The sequence below is a fragment of the Rhyacophila brunnea genome, unplaced genomic scaffold, assembly GCF_057557595.1.
Source record: "Rhyacophila brunnea isolate RB1 unplaced genomic scaffold, BYU_Rbru_1.0 scaffold_19, whole genome shotgun sequence".
NCBI lineage: Eukaryota > Metazoa > Arthropoda > Insecta > Trichoptera > Rhyacophilidae > Rhyacophila > Rhyacophila brunnea.
In genome coordinates, this window is record NW_028232848.1 from 19,140,901 (window position 1) to 19,167,036 (window position 26,136).

At 34.7% G+C, this 26,136-nt stretch overlaps 1 protein-coding gene across 1 annotated transcript in view; it reads right to left on the reverse strand.

Moving 5' to 3' along the window:
* Positions 1–18,934: 18,934 nt before the first annotated feature.
* Positions 18,935–26,136, reverse strand: part of Upf1 (Upf1 RNA helicase) — a 37,402-nt gene continuing 30,200 nt past the window's right edge. Inside the window, exons 9-12 of the mRNA XM_085945804.1 lie at positions 24,279–24,473; positions 23,737–24,031; positions 21,361–23,084; positions 18,935–19,769 (exon numbers count right to left, since the gene is read on the reverse strand). Of these exons, the coding sequence (XP_085801930.1) occupies positions 21,784–23,084; positions 23,737–24,031; positions 24,279–24,473 (1,791 nt within the window). The 3' untranslated portion in view covers positions 18,935–19,769; positions 21,361–21,783. The remainder of the gene's footprint in view (positions 19,770–21,360; positions 23,085–23,736; positions 24,032–24,278; positions 24,474–26,136) is intronic.

Consider the following 26,136-nt stretch of genomic DNA (forward strand, 5'->3'; position numbering starts at 1 on the left):
TGACGGATTCTGGAACTGTAACAGCTTATCGCTTCACAACTTGTATACAATAATAACGGTTTTTGGAACTATGATGGTCATGCATATAATGGATTTTGGAACTGGACACGTTTTTGAAAAGTAAAAATGGTGGTGAATAGCGGGTTTAGGAACGAAATAAATGTATGGATTGATTCTTCTGAAGCAACATATTAGATTTTGTTCATAATATGATTTTGCAAAAAAATGTAAATAATGGTTTTTGGAACTGGGTGCCTCATATATAAACCTAGAATTTTGAAAGATCATATTTAATGTTATATCAGATAGAGTGCATCTTATGTCACTTTCAGACTGCATTCTGCTTCACATTTTGGTTTTTGTTATAGTTAAGAGTTGAAAGCCCTTACTCGTACACCTCTGCTGTTGCAAAGGGAAGTACTACAATTGTACAATTGATGCTTCGTTAACTAATGTTAGCTTTTAATTTTGTAATGCACAGAAATCAGTGATTTTATTAAAACTGTAGCAAAGTGGTTTGTCTCTTTGTAATAATTCAATAAGTTTCTCTGGAAGGTTAATAATATTGACAAAATGAGTGATACATATTACAGTATGTGGGGAGTCACTGTAAGTAAGTTTTAGTGAATTCTGAATACCGACAAACGGTTACTTTCGATGCATAGTGACTCGAAAGTTTTTTTGAAACGATTTCTAAAATATTGTTATTGCTGAAAATATTTCACAGCCCACTTAATATGCTAATTGGCCAAATTTTGGATCGCGACTCATAAGTTAAGAAACCCTAATCTACATGATAAATATTATACAGTCGAACTTGATTATTACGAGGAAGATGGGACCGACTATCTTTGCACCTTATAAGCATTACTTGTTATATAAGATTTTTCGCGCCACATTCTATTTAAGCATAGAACATAAAAAATCTGAAAACCATCGTAAAAATCCCCGAAACAAGTATGGCATTCATAAACTACAAAAGAAGTTGTTTATTGTAGGTATGTACTGGTAGGTACCTACTGACTTCACAATGCTTGGATTTTTTAGATGCAATTTCAACCAAACACGTGGATACTTTTTCAATGTTGTCAGCGAAAACACCAATTAGGTACCTACTTAGATACTTAACTAGTCGTCGCTATAGGATTGGTTTGTCGAAATTGCCCTTTGCATGCAGAATGATATTTTGTATCTAAATTGACCAGAACCACCCTTTTCTTAAATTGCTTTGTAATGAAAACAGCATTCATATGCTGTAAAAACAACAATTTAAATACCTTTATATATTTAAAGGATAATGAAGTTTGTTTTTCATCTCCTGAACATTTGGTCTATTCGACAAACCAATCCTACAGCGACGTAGTGTCATAAACGTAATCCGATCCCGGCGGCATTGGTCGAATTTTATTGCCTAAATATATTGAATTGCCATATTGAAAATGTTGTTTTTAAAGATTGACACATTAACAATTTTGCTCAGTATACCGGAGAAGTAGCTCATTATAAAAGTGAATAAATGTATGGAGAAAATCATAAACTAAAATGTCAACAAATGTTTCCTCATTACATCCGAGATCTCGCTATTTCCGTGATCGTAATAACCAAGTTCGACTGTAGATGAAAATAATGTTTGATTATAAAATATATATAAATATAGGTACTAAAACACATCTGATTCGCAAATATATATATTTTTTTAATGTCTTCTGAGAATGTTAATTATTTTCAGTTTATAGCGTAATATCATTGTAAAGCTCATTCCACAGTTTATTGTTGATTCCATAGCTATGTAATTATTATAGACCTAAATTAAACAATATCAAAATATCTTTCCAAGTCTAGTCTAGTCTTAAATGAAAAACTTATCATTAGAAGGATTGTATTATTTAGCATAGTGTATATAACAAAATCTTTAAGGCTGTGAGTTTTGATTATGTTATCTTATAATAATGCCATATTATGATAGTTTAAAAATTACTACACTAATTGATAGTTTATCGGAGACGGTGACTGTCATAATACAAATAAAAAAAATGTAGCTATCAATTGTTTACGATTTATAACTTATAATGTTGCATTGCCACTATTAGCAGTCTTTTGTTTGCATGTTTTAGGGACTTTATCAGATGGTGCCAATATGGTAAGCAAAGATATTTTCTAACCGCTTCAATGATCAATATTTTGATCATCGAGATAACAAAGAAAATAAGAAACGGGAAGAAAACCGGCAATAAGATAATTTTATGTTTCTATTTGCTTATATGTAAATTTTTTATAGTGACAGGAATAAACAGTCCATAGTGATCATTACTTTCAAGTATCCTGTTGATACTAATTAATACAGTGAGACAATTTCTTTTGTTTATAAGTCATTAAAAAAATCTGTCTAAATTAAAACATCTAGATATCTGTTCTTCTTCTGTGGAAAAATTTCTCTTTCAAACAGAATTATTGATACATACCGCTGAAGGCATGATACATAGAATCTCAACATATGTACGATAAGACTACCTAACTGTGAACGCTATTCATAGATGACAGTGAGATATCAGATAGAAAAGCAATCACCGACATGGTAACGTTACTTACAGTGACCAAAAGAGTTTTTCTGTCAATAATTAAAAAAAAAAAAAATTGACAATGGTAAGCTTGTAAAAACAAAAAAGTATAAACTTAATAATAATAAATTAATGGTTAATATAAACTTGAAATAATTTAATAGTTGCCTTATTTGTGGATAATTGAATAAATGCGCGCACAGTGGATACAAGTGTTTGGACAATACTATTTGAATTGCAAATATTGCAACACCGCATCAGTTGACGGATGTGTACAATATAATATATCAATCTTATAATAAGTATTACTATGCATTAGGTCCTAAAGGTTTAAATACATTTATTTCATCTTCAACAATGATCATCAATGATTTCTTGTGCAACATCTGATTTTATAGAAACCAAACATCGTTTATCGAAGAAAGTAATGAGAGAATCTTCATTGTTGGCCGATTAACCTCACTGTGAAAAGTATTTTGGTGACTTGGTAATGCAATGCACTGTACTACAGAAATTAAAGACATGTACTGAGCACTCTAATAAATTGTCAGTATGTCTAGTTTGCATATTCTATTTATGTAGAAGAGTGGTAGAACCAAAGATGTTGAAGAATCCTCTCAACCAGATAGAGCAGCGATACTCAACCTGCGGCCCTTTAAGCTTTTATGTGTGGCCCGAAATACATTTATTATCAGGAATTTCGTATATCTTGAGATTCGTTTCGACTTTGACGCACAGATAGTGACACCCGAAGAGGATTGTCATTATGGTCCACATCAGATCTGGTATAAGAGTCTTGCTATTGCTTGCACACGATTAATTTAAAAAACACGCATAATTTTTAAAATCTCAAAAATGTTTTCAAAAAAAGGGGGGGTTTCATGATTTTTTTCGTCACAACAGTAGTGATGCGGCCCGCGTTACTTTACAAATATATGTTTTTGGCCCGAAGAAAAAAAAGGTTGAGTATCATTGAGATAGAGCCTTCTGTGGTTTCCCAATCAAAATCGCTGAAGCAAGTTTTAGTTAGTTTTATTTTAGTACTTATAGTATTATTTTTTTTGCTTCACTTTCATATATTTAGACTCAATCTCGGGCAGAACACAGTCAAGTTAAATATCTAAACATTACTTCTGTTTAGACCAAAATGTTACCAAAGTACCTACTATGAAAACATCAAAATAATTCTTAATATCTGGAGCCGAGCAGTAAGGTAAGTAAATTTTTATGAGTAAAAACGTAGAAACAAAATTCTGCCATTTTGCACCGCCATTCATTTATTACTGTAAGTATTATAATTAATACCTACTATTCTTTTACCTCTACTGAATATAAGGCCCCGTCCATTGTAGGCGCGTTTGGCGGAGCGTTGAACGGCGCGCGCAACTCAAACATATAACCAAAAAAAGACATTGTCTACGAACATTTTCACACACGGTTATACGTTTGAGTTGCGGGCGAGCGCTAAGTCTCTTTACCCCTCGGATCCAGATAGAGTTCTAATAGTACAAATTATTCATTTTAAGTCCTTGTAACAGTTTACTAACTTATAGGATCTATGTACTAATAATTATATGTTAGTTATATACATATTATAAAAAGGCATCATAGTGTACCACTTTCTTTGATAAATAACATATGTATGTACTACAGTGTGACTTCTTGAATGACACGTTATCATGGTTATTTTGAGTGTTAAAGCCCCCTCCTTTCTTTCCATTCCCTTAATTTATTTGCGGGTAATTATGTATTGGTCTGGACTAGGCTTAAATTATAACACAAAAAAACCTAGTATTGTAAAAATACACATGGCTATCCTGTATTACCTGAATGCACTGCTGAATTGTATTCACTACACAATCAACGCAGGGGTTGTGCATGTAAGATAAAAAAAATACATGGGTCGGATTTACACTAGATAAGGCCCGGGGTTTAAATTTATTGCGGGTCCCAAAAAACGAAATTTTAAAAAATGGTCTGAGTTTTTCAATCTTCTCTTCAGGCTCCGTGACCCCTTTAGACCTATGGTAAATCCGGCCCTCTCAATACATATATTAAATCGAATGTTCGGTGCTAAAATACTACTTACTATCTAAATTTATTGTGGAATACATCAAATTAAAAAAAATTAGATTGTCAGTCCACAGTATAAATATCTTAGAATAGTTTATGCTCCTCCGGAAAGCAGATATGATAATAATACCCTAGTAACCTAGTTAATACGGAAACAAATCACAACTCCTTGTTCTAATATAATGGTTCCTTATTAAATTATTAATTTTTGCACAATAATGCTCATTCCATTTTTTTAAAATTGATTTTTTAGGCTCAATAAAATTATAAGGTTCATTAAGGAATCGAGCCAGACATTCCTGTATAGAATTAAAATAATGTTTAAACTAAAGAATTGAGAATCTAGAAAAAAGAAGTATTAGGAATTTTCATGGCAGTTTGAATTTCAAATCAAATGATTGTATGTTCTTATTGGTATATTGGTAAGTTCATTATTTTCTTCTGACAGCCCTGAAAACAAAATGGCAGGCCGCATTTGTGTCGGTTGAAGTCTATTGTTTTGTTTACATTTCTCAGTGTTTTACATTATTATTTATTGTATCGGTTTTGGCCGCCTACATACAATTGATGGAAGTATCTTTCCATGAGATGTTTTTGGCAAACAAATGTCATAGATTGTTGAAGTGTGAAGTTTCTTCAAAAGAAACTGCAATTCGAATTATGGTTAACTTAATCAGTAGACCAGAGGTCTTTTTTATGCTTGAATTTCATATTTTTAGAATCTATAGAAGATTTTTTTTAACAAAAGGGTTATTCTATTTCATGACAAAAGAAGTTTTAACATGTCTCTTTTTACTGAATCATAAAAAAATCCTTCCTACATTGAATGGCGTCATTAACCCAAACATTGAATTTTTTAAATTTTTCCATATAGAACTGGGTCATCTTGCTGTTGTAAAATAAAACAGCGAATGTAATGTTATAGGAGTAACTAAAAATTGTTGTGAAACAAATAAGAAAGTGCGTGCTCTCATTCAATCATTGAAACTTACGATAGGTACTCTAATACTCGTAATTATAATATAGTTAATTATTTTAAAAGAAACGCGTTTGTTATTTCATCTTATAAAAAAGCACTGCTCGTGTGATTTCAGACATTGTACATATTGCCATACATACAGCGCACCATAACTGAAGAGATGGTATGCTTTCTAATTGTGAACATAGGTAGTAAAATATTTATTTCTATAGACTTGATAGTTTTTCGCGAGTGGATAACTACAAGGTTCTAAGTGTTTGTCTTTGGAGAAACAAAAGTAACAATGAGGCAGCTTAGAATACTACTTCTTTGTTGGGTTTCGTTTTTTCAAGGATGAACACTTAGAACCTTGTAGTATTAGGCTCACGTTTTGTCTTCAGATTTTTGTGACTGAATGTGTACAAGTTTATATTTTTTTTTGTAATTTGTTATTTTGCATCGTCAAGTTTTGGTTATATAAGAAGATTTAGAAGTAAAATCTTATATATAACCGAAAGGAGTTAGTATTATCATACCTGACATTCTTCCATATAAAACTACATAACATTTCTATAAGTCACTATTCAATAGCATTATAATATATTCCTTACTACACCAAATATGTATAAATATAAATTAATAATCTGGTCAATAATTTAATCACTGCCAATAAATAATTCTAAATTTAAACAAAATAGCAATTCGGTTTATTGTACTCTGTATGTTCATAAATGAACCGATACTGAATAAGAAATTATGACATAAGTATTTTAGAAAATGTTGAATAACAAGAAAATAATTCAAAAATATATATACATAATAAAACAGATGTATTGACTACCTTCTGCCACAATTTATTAAATATGAGTGATGATCGAACATACACCAATTAAGTATTAAAAAGTCTGTAATTGGAAGCTTTCTGTGACTGTAAAAATAGTAGATTTATAATATCTGAAACTAAATATACATTTCCATTCCACATTAAAAACACTTTAAAGCGCCAGTCGAATATCGCTTTATAGATAATATTATGATGTAAGTGCTGTATGATTATGTTTTACATTCGATATATTTATACATATTATATTGTGTATTTTTGAAGTTGTTAATACCATCGTTATATGAATCTTTATTGGTTTATTTTATACAAATAAATTATTGGTCTGCTAGTGTTTGTACAATTTTCTAATTAATAAACTGATAAAGAACAATAGTTTGTTTTATTACAACATTTCTCCCTCGTTTTCCACACCCTGAAAACATTTAATAGTTATGTGGGTTTGTTGACATCAACAAACATTTTAATATAATAGTGTATTTATTACACTATTTCATGAACAATAAATTCATAGGTTTTGTAAATAATAGAAAGTTTAGAATTTACTAGCATAATACCCCGTTTACACGTGCATAGATTTACTGTGCACAGTAAGAAAATGTATGGGGAAACATGTATTATCCTTCAGTTGGCAAGATTGCGTGCATGAATCAAACAAGTTTGGAAGTTTCCGAATTGTGATGATTTATTACGCACAAAGAAGATCTGCGCCTACGCAGCAGAACGATAATGGCGAACCTGCCGGTAAAAAAACGGACTACTCATGTGAGGTTAACCGATTTTCAATACGTCCTGTCAAATAGTAGTATAAAATGGCAACATCGAGTCTCGCTTACTCTTGAAGAATGTGATTGGAGAGACAGTCAGCACTTTTACATGTAAACAGTTATTGTCTTTTAAAATAAGCACAATTGCTAACAGCAATTCCATGCACGTGTACAGGCGCTATTTTTTTTTTTTTTTTCATTATTAAACACCACAACAGGCCGTGAAGCCCAATAATAGTGGTAAAACTCCCAGGCTTGAGGAATTTACATATTAGATTATGTAAATATATTTTGACCTCACCGAGAATCGAACCCAGAACTCCGGGATGGAAGGTCAGCGCCTTACGCACTGCTTCACGAGAGCCGCTATAACTTCGTCCTAGTATTGGTTTGTCCAAAGCGACAATATGTGAAATGTTCAGGAGACGAAAAACAAAGTTCATTACCTTATATTTCAATGCTTGAAGATCTTTCATATTTATTTATTAGACATGTGAGATACATTATATTAGAATATATTAAAATAGTAATCCAGCGATATTACTCATTAAATTATGAAGAAGAATTTGTATTTATTTAACGGCAGATACTGCACTTTAGCAGCGATCTCTTCCAATTGTGAATAATGGAGATTCCCAACTGTATTTTTTTATGATATTTAAATGTGTTAAGTAAATATTAATTGAGCCCATATCCGGAAAATAGCAAGAGAGATAGTGCAAACTGACCACGTGTTGCACACAGTTTGCATCTCTGAACATCTCTGGTCAGCAGTGATTGTGTTAATTGAATTATATTAAGCAAAATATTTCATAGTTTTTGTTCAGATTATTATTTGTATATAAAGAGTAGAAGGAAGAACATAATAAAATAAATATTTATAAGGGAAATTAATTATACTAAGACTTACGCGACTTTAATTTGTCGGGTTTGGTTTTCTGAATTTAATGATATAAAATATCAAATATACCTACTTGAAGTAGATTATAAATAAGGTAAATGTACCGGTAGTTGACCATGTACCAGTAGTTGACCTTTTTTCAATAAAATGTCAAAAATAAGAAACGTAGACGCGGTATTGCTCTAAATTGTAAAGTTAAGACAAGTGAAGCCATCTGTGGCCGGATTGAGGAACTAACACATCACCATATGTCATAGGAGCGTCATAGCAGCTATTTGAAAACAACACATCACGCCGTAAGCATTTTATTTTTAATTTCTTAAGTAAATTGTTAAGGTGGATGTAAGCATATTATGACAATTTAATGTGTTTGACTTCATGATATCAAGTTGATGCATTACGGGCAGTCATACTATTGAAGTATCGAAATCATTTTTAAGTTAAATTTACAAGGAAGCAAGTTTGTGGGGGGGGGGGCAACTACTCAAACTTTTTTTAATACTTTTTCAGTAGTTGACCGGGGGCGGTCAACTACTCAATAAATTAATTAAAATTATATCACATAGTTTTGAACAATTTTTATATTCATAAGTGTGGAACAATGATTATTTATTAATTAGAAGTGTCCAGGGTGGTTCTATCCAGTAGATCACCTAGGGGTCAACTTTTTTTTATTATTTTTTCAGCGACGGGTTTTGTGTATTTTTTCAGCACAAAAATTTCTTGAATGCCCTGAATATATAGCAACTGAATGAAGCAGGCCAACAATAGCCGACAACTTTACGAGAAATAGCGACGCGATAAAAAAAAATGCAGGGCATCACGGAGGATTTACTTTGGTCATTATAACGTACCCATATAATTAATAATGTTAACGTTAATTTTGCCGCAAATTGATTATCAGCCTACCTCACCATACTTTTTTATATTACCTGCATCCTTCACCATACTTTCATATAACCTGCCGCCCCTAGGGGGCAGGCTCTTAGTCAAAAAAGGAAACTAGACAGTGTACCAGCAGGTAAATGCCGATGATAAAGAATCCATGGGGCTGTCACACCAACGACAGTCCTCTACAAGTACAAAAGAATTCCTCAAGAAATTTCCGAAAATGTAGACTTTGTCCATGGACCCCTCGAGTTGTAACAGTACCAGGAGAATCTGTGCCTTCAATGGTTACATCAGAGGAACGCAAGTGGTATTTAGAGAGAGGACTGCAGCTCCTGAGTAGAAACATTGATGAGGAAAATCTTGAATTATTCTGCAAAAACAACGATCCTGATCAAGATGACAAGTCACTGTTCGCACTGTGGCGAAAAGTAAAAAATGAGTTGGAAAATATCACTCCACCTGAGCCGGTCAGACTCATCGATGAGACATTGCAAGAAGAGGAATCCAATGATATGTCTTTGGCCGCCTGGAATACTACGAATTATTATGATGTTTCATCTCCAATCGCTAGGACACCTGTGGCCGGTCTAACGACTTGTGATGGTGATTTGTCACCAATCGCCAGTGCACAGGAGGTTGGTATAAGGATTTGTAATGATACTTCGTCTCCAATCGCCAGTGAACCCGTGGCTGGTCCATCAAATGTTCGTAGTCCATTCAAGAGATATTTTTTCTTCCTCGGTAATGGGGAAGAAAAATTCAACAAGAAGACGAAAAGGGAAAAAACTCCCACTATTGTTTCCGGTAAACTTTGCCAGGAGCAGTGGCGCACCCAGGGGGTGGCCAAGGGGCCCTGGCACCCCCCAAAAATGAAAATTATCAGAATGATTTTAAACATTGAAATTGAAAGCCAATTAACTATATTTTTGGGGTTAGACAAATAAAAACACGGCAAAAAAATGATTTGTAATAATTCTCCAGCACCCTTTTTAGAAAAATTTCTTCGATTTTAATTTCTAACACAAAAATTTCGAAACACTGATGTCAGGTTTTTTAGAAACCCAAACCCTAATGGAACTGTCAAAAAATTCTCGGTGTCCACCCGAATTCCAGAGTGGTGTAGGTCATGGCTGGGGAGGGCTTACATTGCTCTAGTCTGGGGGCCCGGCATGTCGGGTTGACCAGATAAGTGAGATAAACACACATCATAAATTAGCTTTAATAGCAAAAAAGTCGCCTATGGCGCTATTATATTCCATGGCCATGAACATTTTCAATTACTTATATAATTGTGCAATATATTTTTTGATTATTATGTGTCAAAAAATCGCCAATAATTCACTGTACTAATAATAATACGCTAATAATACACAAGTACCCTCAATTTGAACTAAAACACAATTTGATAAACGTTAATGTAGTGTTTCACACTGCCTTTAATCTTAGCGGTAGGTATGCCCGCTTCAGGATGTGGGGATCATGGTGTAGGTACACCGAGTGCAATAGACAAAAGACCGATAAACGAGAAATTAGGCTGTGAAGAAGAAAAAGAGCATATAGAACTAATTTACATTCTCCTCCTTGGGCCCCCCCAATATTAAATCCTGGGTGCGCCACTGGCCAGGAGTATTTCCTAAACAAAAAGAGGAAGAAGTAGAAATAATGGAACGGTTGAAAAAAGAACGAACTGCAGAGAGGCAAAGAAAGAACTGAACGAGCAAGCAAAGGAAGGGAAAAAAATGGGGAAATTGAAAGCAGTCAAGAAGAAAATGCGTTTTTCTTCTGAGTCTTCTAACCCAAGTGTTGACATTTCAGACTCAGCGGAGAGTGAATGGCATAAGTCTAGTGATGAAAGCTTTAAGCCTAAAACTCGATGGCTGCCCGTTATGAAAGTCATTAATGAACATTATTTTAAGGAGAATAATTCCCGGGGAAAATCGTCCATATTTCTAAAGTAGAAGCTATTATTTCATCGATGCAAAAGTGCAGGAGACTATGGAAATGGCCAGAGCGGCCCGATGTACTTAGCTATGAATGGAAGACGGTAGTATCCCACATAAATGACCCGAGACAAGTAAGCAAAACTCGTAATGTTTATTCAGTTCCGGAATTGGACTTTATTTGGAATATCTAAGGATTTTTATGTTAAGTTTTATTTTGGTAAGTACTGAGCCTATGCGTTACTATGTACCTAGTTGCTAAAATAAATATATTTTTGTAAGTATTTTTATTTTGATGAAGTAACTAATTTTGCACCTTTGTTACCCGACCAAAGCTGATGATTGGCTGTCAAACAAAATCCTTTCCTATGTAACTTGTTCCTGAACCGCCCATTGCTACCAAGTTGATTCAAGTAGTTATGGGATAGAGTGGTCTGACAGGAAGCCTTGAGGCAACTCTGATGACAGATTCGCCATGAAGCCTCCTGATTAGACATGGTCAACTACTGAAAAATGTAGTGGTCAACTACTTGAACCCCTAATTAGACATGGTCAACTAGGTACTGAAAAATAAATTGGTCAACTACTGGAACTTTAAATTTTTTCGATGGTCAACAACTGAAACAGCAACATGGTTTTGAAAAATTGAACACAATTTTTTTGTAACAGACCCTTTCTTAATTTTTGTCTTATCATACATTTTTTCCATTATTCACTTTGATCCATTATGAGTACACTTGCTTTGCCAACATTTGGTCTAATGCTAAACGTTAATCGCTATTTTTGTTACGTTAGAACACGTTAACGCGCGTGTTTGAACATGTACCTAACCGAAAAAAAATCTTTTTTTTTAAATGGTACATTTTCAAATACGCGCGTTATCATGATCTTACTCCCTACTTCAGTTTTAGTTTGTCAATTTATGGCTACGGTCGTATGTTGTAGCTTAACCACTGGGGAATGCCAAAAGAAATGGCGTATTTCAAAAAAACACTACCTTATTCTTAGGTCAATAATTATTATAAAGCAATCATTATTCGTAGGATGTTTATCACATTTGAATGGTCAAAGACATAGCTTATAATCATCTTTAGAATTATCTTCAAATGTGTTAATCTTGCCCATTTGTTTTACAATAAAATGCCTAATTCTTGTCAAATTTGGGATCACAGAGATTTTCAATATAATTTTTTATCGTAAATATTTCACTATAATAATGTCGACATAAATTATACTGATGGTTTTATAAATACGTTTAAAAATTAATAAATGTAAAAAATCTTGACACCACTGCACATTTATGTACTGAAATATGACTATATTCTAAAACATTAGAGCGAGAGGTTTAAAAGAATACTATTTTATGTAAGGTGAGTCGAGGTAAGTGTGACTTTGGGGTAAGTGTAGCTACTAAGTTTTCTCAGTATCTACTACAAATTGGATGCTGCCATCTATAGAAAGATGATAGCAAACTCACTAATTTATAAAAATAATCAGAGATGATGTCAATACCGTGTTTCCTGATGTGACCACATGGATTATTCTCCAGTAGCCATTTTGATGTCGTCGAGTGAGTTGGTAGCTGTTACTAAAATATTTTTTTAAACACGGAAATCTGCATGTTGTGGTTGTAAAAATTGGTGAGTATATGTGTTTTGATACGCTGCTTCGCGTTGTGTTATCGTTTTACTGATTTATAAGCATTTGAAACCTTTAATCGAGTAGACACACTTCCCCACGAAAGTAAACACGTGGGGTAAGTGTGCCTTTGTATTTTGTCACACTTCCCCCATATATTTTCTATGAATTTGCAAAGTCAATATTTTAACTAGTGATGGGACATGACGCATTATTTATATCGATCGAAGTATCGAAGATCGAAAATGTTCGTAATTGAAATAGAATGTTTATATGTAATAATTTGTATACCAGTATAACCTAGATAATTCGAAATCCAAGGGACTCTGAATCAGCGGCGGCTCCTCTAACACCATGCATGTGCGCTGCACTGCTTTTTCCTAAACATCACTCAATGTGCAACAATGCTATTCATAAGTCATCACTCGTTTATCGCAATTTAATCCATGTAAATTTATACCAAAAGCATATACTCAGTAAACAGTCACCGAATTTGTGCGCTCGACGTGAACGCACAAATATGGAATTAGTTTGCCGTTCATATTACATTGGGTAATAACAGTTCAAGCCGACACGTGAAAACGATAAATAACTCATTAATACACAAAATTTTATGACCACTTGGGACACAGCTCAAAAGTTACGCTGAAAAATGTAGTAACTGAGATTTAGCAGGATTGATAAAAAAATAGATTTTTTTTATTTAAATCTCATATAAATTCATTGAAAATAGGCTGATATTGAATAAAAATTGATTATAAACATAAATATTTTGGATCGATCCTTTAATCGTTCTATATTTGCAAATATTTGAATATAATTTATAAAAAATTAAAATCTTAGTTATCATGTTCTTTCTCAAAGGAAGTGAATTATTAGCATGATGTCATATTTTTAACAATGCAGGCATTTTGCTGGAGTTTTATTGCTTTTTGTGGACGAAAAAACTGACGATTTGTCGAGAGTCGAAAAATACGTACCTACCTATTCAACACAATCGATAGTTACCCATTTTGTTTTTTTAATAGTTTCTTCAAATATTATTTCTTACATACAATTCAGTATGATTTCTGCGGTCGTCGGTATAGTCGGCTTTTTTAGGTGTTTTGTCACGTTATTTCGATAGTTTTGTTCATAAAAATAAATTAATAACAATATATATACTTATTGTTTAATCAGGGAAGTGTGTGTTTTAAAATGATAAATTTTGAATAAAAGATTTATAATACTTAATACTTATAATTATAGTTCAATCAGTGAAGTGTATGTGTTTTAAAATGATGTCGGTAAACGTAGACTTTATCAATAATAATAAAAAGAGTCAGAATAAAAAAAGGATGGTCCGATGACATCTGTGGAAATTGAAAAGTGTTTTTCAACCATTAAAAGAATTAAATCGTCTTTCAGAAATACTTACCATGAATCAGGACTGACTTAACATGTCTACCTAGGTTAAGCATTGAGAAAAAACTTTTACAAACAGTTCAAGACTTTAATGAGAAGTGATTGAGGTGTTCGCTAAACAGAAACAACGGTGAATTGATATGCTTTTTAAATAAGGTAAGAAAACTTTTAGTGCACCCCCAATGAAAGCAATTTTGGAAACCACCGGCCGCCACTGCTCTGAATATTTGATTTTGAATTTGCGAAAATCGCTTTAAATGGAATTTTCTGAAGAAGAAAAAAAATCGTCAATTTGTATGGGGACTGTTCGACTCAGAATGTTTTTCTAAGCCTATAATTATGGATTGCAAAGTTGTTCAATTATCAAATAAAGAAGTTACCGAAAGTTTAATAGAAATGCCACTGTTACAAAAGTTTCCTGCAGAAAATATAGAAAAAACTTTGTTTGAAACACTTTTAATGAATTCTATCAGTAGTAAGGCGCCTATAAAGAATAAGAGAAAAATGGTTGCTCCAGGAGCAGAAGTGATTACATGTTATGATGTTATCGAGAAAATGAAAAATAATGTCCCAATAGAAAAGAAAATAAAGCCATTGCAAGACAAAACTAACATGCAGAAGAAGGTATTGAAACCGATAAAAGTACATCAAAACATAAAAAAACACAAACCCATGTCATCGGAAAAAGATTTGTCATGGACATCAAATGACGAAAGCGAAGATAATATGCAAGACTATATTAATGATTTGCTCGGCGATGAGGAAAACGATCCTTCAATTATTAATATGCTTAATATATCAATGTTTGATCAGTTTGATGATACTGCAGGTGCATCTAATTCAGAAATGTTAGAAATTGGATTGTAGTACAATTTGCTACAAAAAAAACTGTGATACATTTTGTCGGAGTTATAATAAAACTTGAGCAAGATGACAGAATTCTGATAAAGTTTCCTCGAAAACTTAAGACGATTAAAAAAGAAAATGAAACTATGTTTTCATTTCCAAGAGTAGAAGACATTTACGAAGTGAAAGAAGAGGATGTCATCTGCATATTGCCTCAACCATCAACTGGACGAAGAGGCGAAATAATTTTCAAAACAAAAATCTCTGGTTTCAATATTCAGTAGGTACCTAGTCATGCAATTTCAAATATTGCAATTCGAAATAATTAAGTTAGAATAAATAGTTTTGTAAGTAAGCACTTAACTTGAATTGTAAGTACAGTAAAAACGAAAGAATGATTCGAGAATGAGACCCAAAACGTTACTAGAGATTTAATGTTTTTGTGTATTAATTATTATTTTTTCTTTTATAACTTACTCTCTATTTGTATCCACATTTTATTTTTGCTGATTGTTATTTAATTTTGTAATAATACGAAAATAATCATGTTCGGTATATTAAATTTCATCAACTGTTTGTTAATGCTAACTATTTCGAGCTAAAAAAATAATGTTTTACCCTGTTAATTCTTGGTAAAGCTATTATAACATTTCAAGTTTAACTCATTCTTTCGTACACTTATTCTCACGCCGCACAGAATCGACAAACCTCTTTATCGTTTTGATTTTACTGTAAGTGCTTACGTCTTTGTCATGTAAGTACTGACTATTTTTAGGGTTACTCTGCATTCCTGTATTGTATACTTCGTATTTGTGCTCTTTTGAGACGAATAAAATTATAAGTTAATCTTCAAAAGCCTTTGATTGATTTACCAAACACTCCTGTTGTTGAGATAACCACATTACATAATTAAGTACCTACCTAATAAAAAACTTCATTTTTGTTTCGGGACATCACTTACACCAAAAAAATGATAGAGATCATTTTTGTTGAAAATCTATACAAAAGTTTTAATTTAAGAATCAATATCCATTAAATGATATATTACCTTTCTATGCATGTAATACGTTATGGTTTTGAAGAACTTTTGGAATAATGGTGAATTTAGTTACACTTACCCCAATATTGGTGTAAGTGTAACAAACTGACTAGTAATCAAAAACTATTAAAATGTCGTATTATAGTAAGATATACAGTGGGTTCCTTCTGTACATATTAATTGTAATGATATTGTAGATCATATGGTAAAGTTTTCAATTGTTTAAAACATACCTATAAAGCCGTGGGTCCCAGGTTCGAATCCTGGGTCTGGCAAGTACAAAAATTGTTTTTCAATTTGTGTGTGTCAGGGTATGGACCTAATAGGTTGAGCAAGTGGCTGACATCCATTTCTCGTAAAAAACAAAATCTGTCAATACAAACCTCCACTCTGTGGAGGCCCATATGATCCTATCAGGATCGGACATGGTCGAAAAAAAAAAAAAAAAAAATTCATCATGAACCAGGTTGAAATTCATCTAATCAAATTCTATGTCACACTTACCCCGACTCACCTTAATAAAAATACTTTATGCAGTCATCAAATGTTTAAAATAAATATGAAGGATAATAAGGCTTCAAAATTATATAAATAGATTATCTACAACGTTTAAGGAATGTCCAGGATCATGCTTTGAAAATAGAATAAAAGCTCCATTTTGACCCACGCTGAGCACGTCCGCCCTTAATAAAATAATTTGCATGACATGTAATAACTAGAAGCTGTTAATTTTATTGCATCCAGCAAAAAATAACACATTTTTTAATAATGATCTTGTCTATGGTTTTCGATTTTAAAGTACTGAAAAACGAGAGGGGATGTAGTTCTCCAAGCCGCCGCCTATCACCATAAAGATTTCGCACTGTTGTAGTCCTCATCAGTATCCGCATAACAACCCTTGGCGCCGCTTGGTCCACATATTGGGCAAACCGATACCGATTGTTTTGTACTGTGGTTTCTTGGACAATTTTGAAAAAATATCTGTTCCCAATGAAAAACATTAAATTTTTTTCAACGATTTCATATAAAAGAAATTGAACTGCATTAAAAAGACAATTTCGCCAAAAACGGAGTATCACAAAACTCTAGAAGGTTAATTTCAACATTTCATCAACCACCTCTGCTTTAATGTATCCATTAGCATAGATGAAACGCAAGAGGGCCTATCCCATGTCTTATAAGCCAAGAACATTTGTAGGGAAGCCTAAGTAAAAAATAAAACACATTGTTATGGATCAGAAGTATGTTTATTATCAACCCTGAATATTCAAATAACAACAAAATGTATAATACTCTCTTCGAGACACCAAAAAATAATACATATTATTTATAACCCATAAAGACAACTATAACATTTGATGTAAGTACTGGCTACGAAAGAAATAACAAATATATGCATATACATCTATTGCTGAATGAATGAGTCGATTCTAACTAACACAAGTTTCTATATCTGTCAACATTTCAAGCTTAAATTTATTGATGTGTATTTATTTTAATTAATTCACGCGGACATAGTTAATTTTGTGTGTAACGTCTTGAATATTCTTTTAAATTATAAGTCTCCGCAATCCAACACAATACTTAATTACATTGACACGATGCAAGCGCTTACAAGTAACACCGTATGAACTCCGCACTGAACTGCTTTTAAATTACAATAGATTTCATATTAGGGGTCATAATCAACATAATTGACAGTACAAAAACGAATAGTAGAGAAACATTCCTTTGTACTGACATGAGACCAACTGTTTCATTGAGTGTGTGACATAAATAAATAGGAAAAAAGGCTTGAAAATTGTATTATGAACTGTGCAAGTCAAATAAATGAGTTGCTGAAGATTAAACAAATACAAATACACCACTGACCAAGTAGAGTAAATCGACTTCATTGAATTCTGTGAATGGGGTCTCATTCTTAAATGATCAATTATTACTATTCAACAAAATAGAATCGATACCATGTATATTAATGTTTTCAGAGCGTGATGCAGAACCATACTTAGAAGAGTAAGTAGAAAAGATGATCAATTTGTAAGGAAACATTGCATTTTCTTTCCCACTTCCGCTAAGGCGTTTTAATAAAAATAATATACTATCTCACACAAACTAAGTCGGCTATTTTGGTCTATCTTATGGTTCTGCAATGCGCTTTTTGCGTTTGACAGAGGACAAGTCGAAGCTAAAACATTCACAATCATTTATGCTGCAATGAAAATAATATTTTATAGAAAATAGTGTTCATAACTTTTCACTCAAACCAGTTACATGTTTGAATCCTGTTTCATCCATAAATAGATGTGTTGTGGATGTGAAACTGCTCCTAATTATATTTTCAATTACATGTCATTTGTACCCATTTATCCTAAACATCTCAAATTATCAAACAGTAATTTTTAATGGAATTATTTTGCATTCAAAGATCCAAGAATTAGTCCGAATTGAATCATCTATTTCTAAATCTGCTATATCCACGAATATATAAAAAAAGTTTGGGACTGTGACAAGACAGCAATAAGTTTTTTTTTCCTCAAATGGACAAATAAATAATACATACTTTTTAGTCATGCAGTCAAAGTGAAAAAGATTAATGTACATATCGCACAGTGAGTGTAAAACCATGACATGTGCAAAAGACATATTTTGGAGATACATATTAGGGTTTGAAGTCTTTGTTTTGTCAGGACAAATAGTTTCTAAAAAAACCATAATATTTGGTTTTTATCTACATTATATTGCATGTTCTTTCAGTTACTTCACTTTTACATTATCAAGTTCACGACTTTTGCAGTTGTTTCGCAATTAATCTCGAAATTGAAAAATATGCACTTGCCTGGTTTTACACTCACGGTGCGAATTATTATGTTATAATCATTTTGAAAACATGGAAGGCCTGCCATTTTTGTTTTACATAGGTACTACAACAGTAAAAACACCATTAATACGAACACGTTTAATTCGAAATTCGCCGAAATATTTACTTTTCCGATTTAGAATTAATGGGGTTTTTACTGTACAGTTGTTATCAGGGTTGGATGAAATGATCATTGGCCACATTATAAATACATTTTTTTTAATTCTCACTGAAATATTTAACGAGTCAAAGGTCATTCGTAACAGATGTGTAACCTATAATTTTACTACATAATAATTTTCAGTCGATTGAATTGAGCACAATGAAATTTCAACAATCAGATGTATGTTTCATATAAATTTAACAGTCGATATCTTTTTTTTGTGCTTCAAACTACCCAAAAAATACAATAAAATTGATATTTTTATAGTTCATGCAATCATAAATAAGTACAGTAAAACCTCGTTAGTAAGAACACTGATAATTCAAAATTTTCCCGAAAAAAAAGTCCCTTGAACATTATTTTCATATAAAACCATACCTTTAATTCGAATTTCGTAATTCGAATAATAATAAATCGTAATAAAGTACACTATTTCATGAGCCAGTCATTGAAAATTGTGACAGACTTTTCTTAAAAAATAAAAAATTACTTATTTTAAGAAGGTAATAAAAATAATCCTGACATTTTATGACCCAATTTGGTAGGCACATCTATGATCGGAAACAAAATTGATGAAAAACAAAATTTTTTTTTTTTTTAAATTTTCCCCCCATACATTTCATAATTTGTAATTCGAATTTTTTTTCGATTTCCAGTCCCATGGAATTCATATTAACGAGGTTTTACTGTATGTAATATACTCATGAACTACTCAAACATAATTATTCATTTTTCTATATGGAACACAATTTCCTAACAATACTGATTTTTTAAGGTATGTAAGCTATTAGCAATCAAGTCAAGTGTATAAATATGAGAAAAATTAATAACCAATTAATAATTTGCTTCTAAACAATAATGTGTATACACCAGTGGCGAAGGGTGGAGGTAGGCTGTTAAGATTCGCTATAAATAGTGCACACTAAACTTTTTTAGTCATATGTATTTGTTTTTATTGAACTAAGACTACAATTTACAGATGGTGTTACTTAGTTTTTAAAAATCAATTAAACCCTGCCTAAACGAAACCATAATAGTTTTGGTCTAATTTGGGCAATACGATAAAATTGTGCACACTTTTTCATTCATAGTTATTTGTTTTCGTTGGATTAAAAATACATATTACACATATTGTTGGTTAATTTTTTTAATTCATTAAGCCCTGCCTAAACCAAACTATAATAAATAAAAAATATTATTCTATTTATAAAATATTCAAAGTTATATATGATTTAATTGCATATTTTTAGATATTTTATAGATAGACATGTATTTTTTGACTGTTATCTATTATGGCTTGGTTTCTCAGAGTTTAATTGAATTTTAAAAACTAACCAACACTATCTGTAAATTGTAGTCTTATACCTATCAATGAAAACAAATATGTATGTCTGAAAAAGTTTAATGTGCACTGTTTATGGCGGATCTTAACAGCCTACCTCCACCCTTCGCCACTGGTATACACACAGCAAAATGAATTATATTTTAATTTGAAATAACCATAGATTAACAGAAGTAGAGAATGGGCTACATATTATGCAGTTTATCTGCCAGCCATGGTCATCCAGTTATCATCGTGAAAGAGATATGAGGAGGTTGTATTGTACATCCATTCGCTCTTATGGTAACATGGTAAGAGTCTTGAGTCGATACGTTGTACAACTTTTTTCCGGTAAATGTTTTATAGTACATAATATATCATTATATTAAGATATTTAGTGAGAAACTCATAACCACCACACCCAATAATTACCATTTTAGCTTTGTTATTCCATGGCAACGACTCGTAAATTCTGTATTATTTTATTTGAAACGATAAAACAACATGTCCCTCATTCGAAATGAAAACATTTTATATGAAGATCCACTTTCAACTAAACTCGAGTTGATATTGTCATATTTGACACTAAAGTAAACACATAAATGTCTTTTATTAATTCTGTGATGTTTCTTTATTATAATTTTACCATTTACTTCTAAATTTAAAATCGTACTTTTAAATTTCAATTTGCTCCTGAAAAAATATATACTCTCGACAGATTCAAATCGATCATTTCATTACTTTGTGATGTCATTCCCCAAGACAAGAGAATTCTTATTTCCCAAAATGAAATTATAAATATTTATATATATATATAGATATATTTTATTCACATCAGAACAATTGCAGGATTAGTGAGAAAGGATGAATATATTACTCTCATGTTACACGACGGCAGGAGTTCACATCGTGACCAAATATTTCCGTAAGTGGAATCCCTCGTTGCGAAGAAATAATATTCCTCCAACGGTAACGATAATAATATAATACCCCCGTGTCTATTGTGACGTCTACATATTTACACTTTGATCGAATTAGAAAATTAGTCGGCCGATATCCACTGTGAAATGTTCAGTTTCACAATGAATCATTGAAAATTTATTAACTAAAGCGGAAAAAAATATTTTCGATAAAGATGTCTCTACCGAGTGTTTTTAGCTGGCGGGCGAAGTGCGCGACAACACACGGCCGTCGTCAGAGTCGATCGCAAACGGTCCAGAGTCAAGTTTATCAGCTGAAGATTGACAATATTCTATGCTGTCGACGGTCGCAGACGGCGCGATCTATTGCGTCCGGCCTCGACCGGATGGGAGATGGAACACTGAGGAAATAAACGGGGCGCGAAGGATGCGAGAAAATAAAATGACAAATCGCATGTCACGAGCGGAGCCGACCTCCGGAGGAGATCTCCGGCTCCGAGAGACACTCATTAGAAAAGGACTTCCGTCTCGCGATCTCCGAAGGGAGCTACCCGCGGTTCGCCCGTCCGTCCCGTCCGCCGTCTACGGCTGTCGCCCTCGGTCATCGAGACCCGGGCCCCTGCGTCTCGCGGGGTCCCCCCACGGGGGCTCGCGTCCCTCTGCCCGTCAGTACGGCTGCGAAAAGCGCGCCCTCGGGTGATAATTGCCCTGATAAGTAGAATCTTGCGATAGCAACCCATCCGCCTGCGACTGGTACTCGGGTGCAGCTGACTCCTGGCTCAATTCTGGCTGCGAGAGACCCTGGGAAAGCGACAATGGTGGGGCACCCTGCTGCGAGAGAGGCTCCTGCGAGAGGAGGCGTGCCGAAGTGGGAACGGGACGGCGCTGGCGTCGTTGCTGGCGGCAGAAGCGCGGCGGGACATGCACCATGTTCATGAACATGGCAGCGGGCACGGCGGCCGCGTGCAAGGCAGCCTGCGCCCGCTCGGGACCTATGTAGGCGAGCGGGTCACGAGGGCGTCGGGGCGTGGCGCGGCAGTAGGCTCCACCGGGTGCGAGTGCCTCACGAGCGTCGTACGTAGATGTTGACATGAAATGGGAACCGGGGTTAGCGGCGTTGACCAACTTCTTAGGCTTGGCAAATTGGATAGCCGACTCCTTGAGGTTGGCGAGTGGCCCCTCCACAAGTGCGTGCTGCTCCTTGTAGAAAGAGAGCAAATGATTCCAAAGCGGCTGCTTGGAGAGTACCTTTGGATTGCCCACGATGATAATACCGTACTTAGCACGCGTGAGGGCCACATTGAGGCGGCGCGGGTCGTTGAGGAAGCCAATGCCCTGGTGCTCGTTGGAGCGCACGCATGACATAATGATGATATCCTTCTCGCGGCCCTGGAAGGCGTCCACGCTGGCCGCCTCGATCTCCTGGTAGAGCTTGGAGTGCAGGCTGCCCTGGTACTGCATGTGCTGCACCAGATAGGCGCGCTGGCCCTCATAAGGCGTAATGATGCCGATCTGGTCAGGCCGCACGCCCGCCTTGAGGAAGCGCGTAGTGATCTTCTCCACGTTGGCTGCCTCCGTGCGGTTTAGATACGAGGTGCCAGAGCCGGCAATCTCCTCTTGACCCTGTGTCACGTAGAAGAACATGGGCTTGTCTGGGACAGGCCACGGGAAATCAATCTTATGCAGTGTGCGCTCCTCCGCGCCCACCCCGTTCTGGAGGGACCCCTCATAGAAGAAGTTGGAGGGGAAGCGAGACAGTTCGGGGTGCATGCGGTACTGCACCTCCAGACGGAAGGGTTTGATACCCAGCACCACGAGTCGCTCGAACAAGCTCTGCGACAATCCTGCCTTGGCCGCCTTCTTGCACATCACCACGGGCCCCAGCTGGCAGTGGTCGCCCACCAAGATCAGCTGCCGCGCCCCCAAGACCACCGGCACCATACACTCTGGTTCTGTCGATTGCATCCCTGACAATACAAACAATATAATTAATTTTCAACATTATATTATCTGGAATTTCACATTTCAGTAAAAACAGTACAATCAATAAAAAAAACTATAACATAATATGCAAATATGTATTTTTTATCGAAGTCAGTAAACAAATTCCGACAAATTATCAGATTGAATTATTTACCTTGCACGTATGGATGAGTTTTCACAGCTGTCATGATGTCTATGTTATATATAACAGTCAAACAAATGTGCAAGCTCGAAAATATTGACATTTCTTGAGATACCAAAGAATAGACTTTTACCTAAGTATGTATTAATATTATAGTTAATACATACATACTTGAGTACCAAAAACCAATTTTCAAATTCAATATCAAATCCACTCATAAGATACACACAGGTACATAATATTGTGTTACATTTACAGTCACATTACAGTTTATTCTTAAGCCCTTTGTATAAAACCAGATTGCAATCAATTGAACAGTCAGTGACCTCCAATAATATTGCAATTCCAACAAGAGCCTCACGGAATAGAAATGCACAAAATCATTTAATATTGGCCTAAAAACAAACAAGTAATTTTGACTATGTTATTAAGGCCTGGAGGCGAGCGTTCCAATTTCTGTTCTATGAATCACACATAATGAAATAATTATTCACCTTCATCAATGAGGATAGAATGGAAGCGCAGTCGCGCCAAGCGTGGATCGCCGGCGCCGACGCAGGTGCAGCATAGGACATCAGCGGCCTCCAACAGCTTCCTTTCGGCGGCCCTCCTAAGGGTCCTGTAGCGCCTCTCGTCTCCTGCGGCCAGTTCTCCCGCCTCCTCTTTCAGTTGTTGAAGTTTTCTCAGCTCTCCCGAGCCAGGTTCCAAGGCCCGCGCCTGCCGGTGAAGGGCGAGGAAGGCCACAGCAGATTCCATAGCTTCGCGAGACTTTGCGCATAGTCGCACCACCTACAATTTATTTAATTCAGGTAACATTTAGACGACAATTAAAACAGTGAGACTCAAACTAAAATAAATAGTGAGTGATCATTAGTGTTACATCTTGAGAATATGTAAAACAATATAATGAATGTAATTGCCAGAAATAGTAAAATAGATTTACTATTCCGATTCACATCTGTAAGTATTGAAATTACAACACAAGAATTTAGTAAGATGCCTCACATTTGTACAAATAATGTAATGGGATCCATACCCTGAGTCCAGTCTTGTGAATTTTTTCAGTGAGTTGGTCGACGGCGGTGTTGCTGGGGGCGCAGACCAGGACGGGCCCGCCGCCCTGCTTCACCAGCTGGTACACGATGGTGGCCGACGTCACTGTCTTGCCAGTACCTGGCGGGCCCTGGATCAGAGACAGCGGCCTCTGCAGGGCATGTTTCACCGCATACACCTGACAATAATGTAAATTTATTACACAAAAATTACAGGACGCTCAATATGATCATAACGATTCTATGGTCAATATTAGTTTTAATACTCATTTCAACTTTACACTATCCTAAAAACGCACGTACTTACTCTGCCTTCCTAAGTAAAACGACTGTGTTTTTGGTTTTAGTGAAATGAGAACCAAAAACAGTCTTTTTACTTAGCAGGGCAGTACTGTAACCTCCCATCCTTCGGTTACCTTTTAGTGAAGGCCACGAATCCTGATTTCAATTAATGGTTCGGAAGAGAATTTTATATACAGCTAACCCCGTTCATCGCGACCCCGGCGAATGCGGATTCGTTATATCGCGATCTTTTTTAAAACTGGAAATTGTGGAAAGGGGAAATTATCCACCAAATTAAATTTTTGATGTGGATGAGACGGGGCTCTATTGGAAACGAATGCCAACATATACGTTTATTTCCATAGAGGAGAAGACTGCTTCTGGATTTAAAGCATCCAAGGATCGTCTAACTCTTCTTCTCTCAACTCATTGAAGAAACAACTGATGGAGGTGATAGAGATGCCATGCGGGTTTGGTGGAAACAATTTAATATTATGAAAGCTACCAGAAACATCGACGAAGCGTGGAATGAAGTCACCCAGTCGTGTATGAAGGGTGTTTGGAAAAGGTTGTTCAGTGATATTGTTGAAGTGCACTGTAATTATGAAAATGATATTCAAAACATCATCGAAGAGGTTGTCTTAAAGCCATATCCGGACGCATGAAAGATGTTAATGTAGATGATAGTCAGACTTTGTTAAAATCACACGTTGATCGCCATGGGGGTCACCGGTGACCGGCAAAGAAGACAACCTTAGAGTTGTTCTACAGCGCCGGCGGGCACGCGTGCAGTGAATTTTTCGATACGCGGTGACCGGCATGGCCTTTCTGTATATTACTGCCACTTGGCCTGAAAATATGTCTTCCCAGTCACAAAATATAGACTCACTAATGTAAAGAATGTACATAATGAAAAAAAAAGTTCTTTTAAATTGTACATGTGTTTTTATTGATAAAAAATAAAAATTAAATAGATTATAAAAATGTAAGTTATAAAAATTATGTAAATAATAAAAATATAGAATTATAAAAATGATTATAATGTATGTATATGTATATTTCCAGTTTATGTGTAACCAGGTATTATACTACCAAATTTGAAAACTTTTATTCCGTATTTGTGCCTTTTCTGTTTATTATACTATCTAAATCTAAATATAATTCGGCCTCAAAATGGCACCATGCTCTCGTCAACACATATGGACAGGTGACTGGCGAAATGGCCGGCCCGGCGCAATATAATAAATTAAGTTGTTGGCGCCGCGACGGACACATGTGACCGGCACATCATAAAAACCAATATTTACGTAAAAAAATCATCAAAATGAAAAAAAACACTATATTCTTTCATAACCTATCAAATAATACCTTAGAAACAAATAATCATTTTTTAACTATTTTATGTAAAACTAGTTGGCGATCAATGTGTTAATTAATGAAGAGCTGCAGGAAATGGACTGCCATACGTGTCCCTAGAAAATGACGTCTCCGAACCACTTCCCGTGCAAATGTTAGGTGTTAAAACTGTGGAAAATGGAGTTGTTCGAAGAGAACGATAAA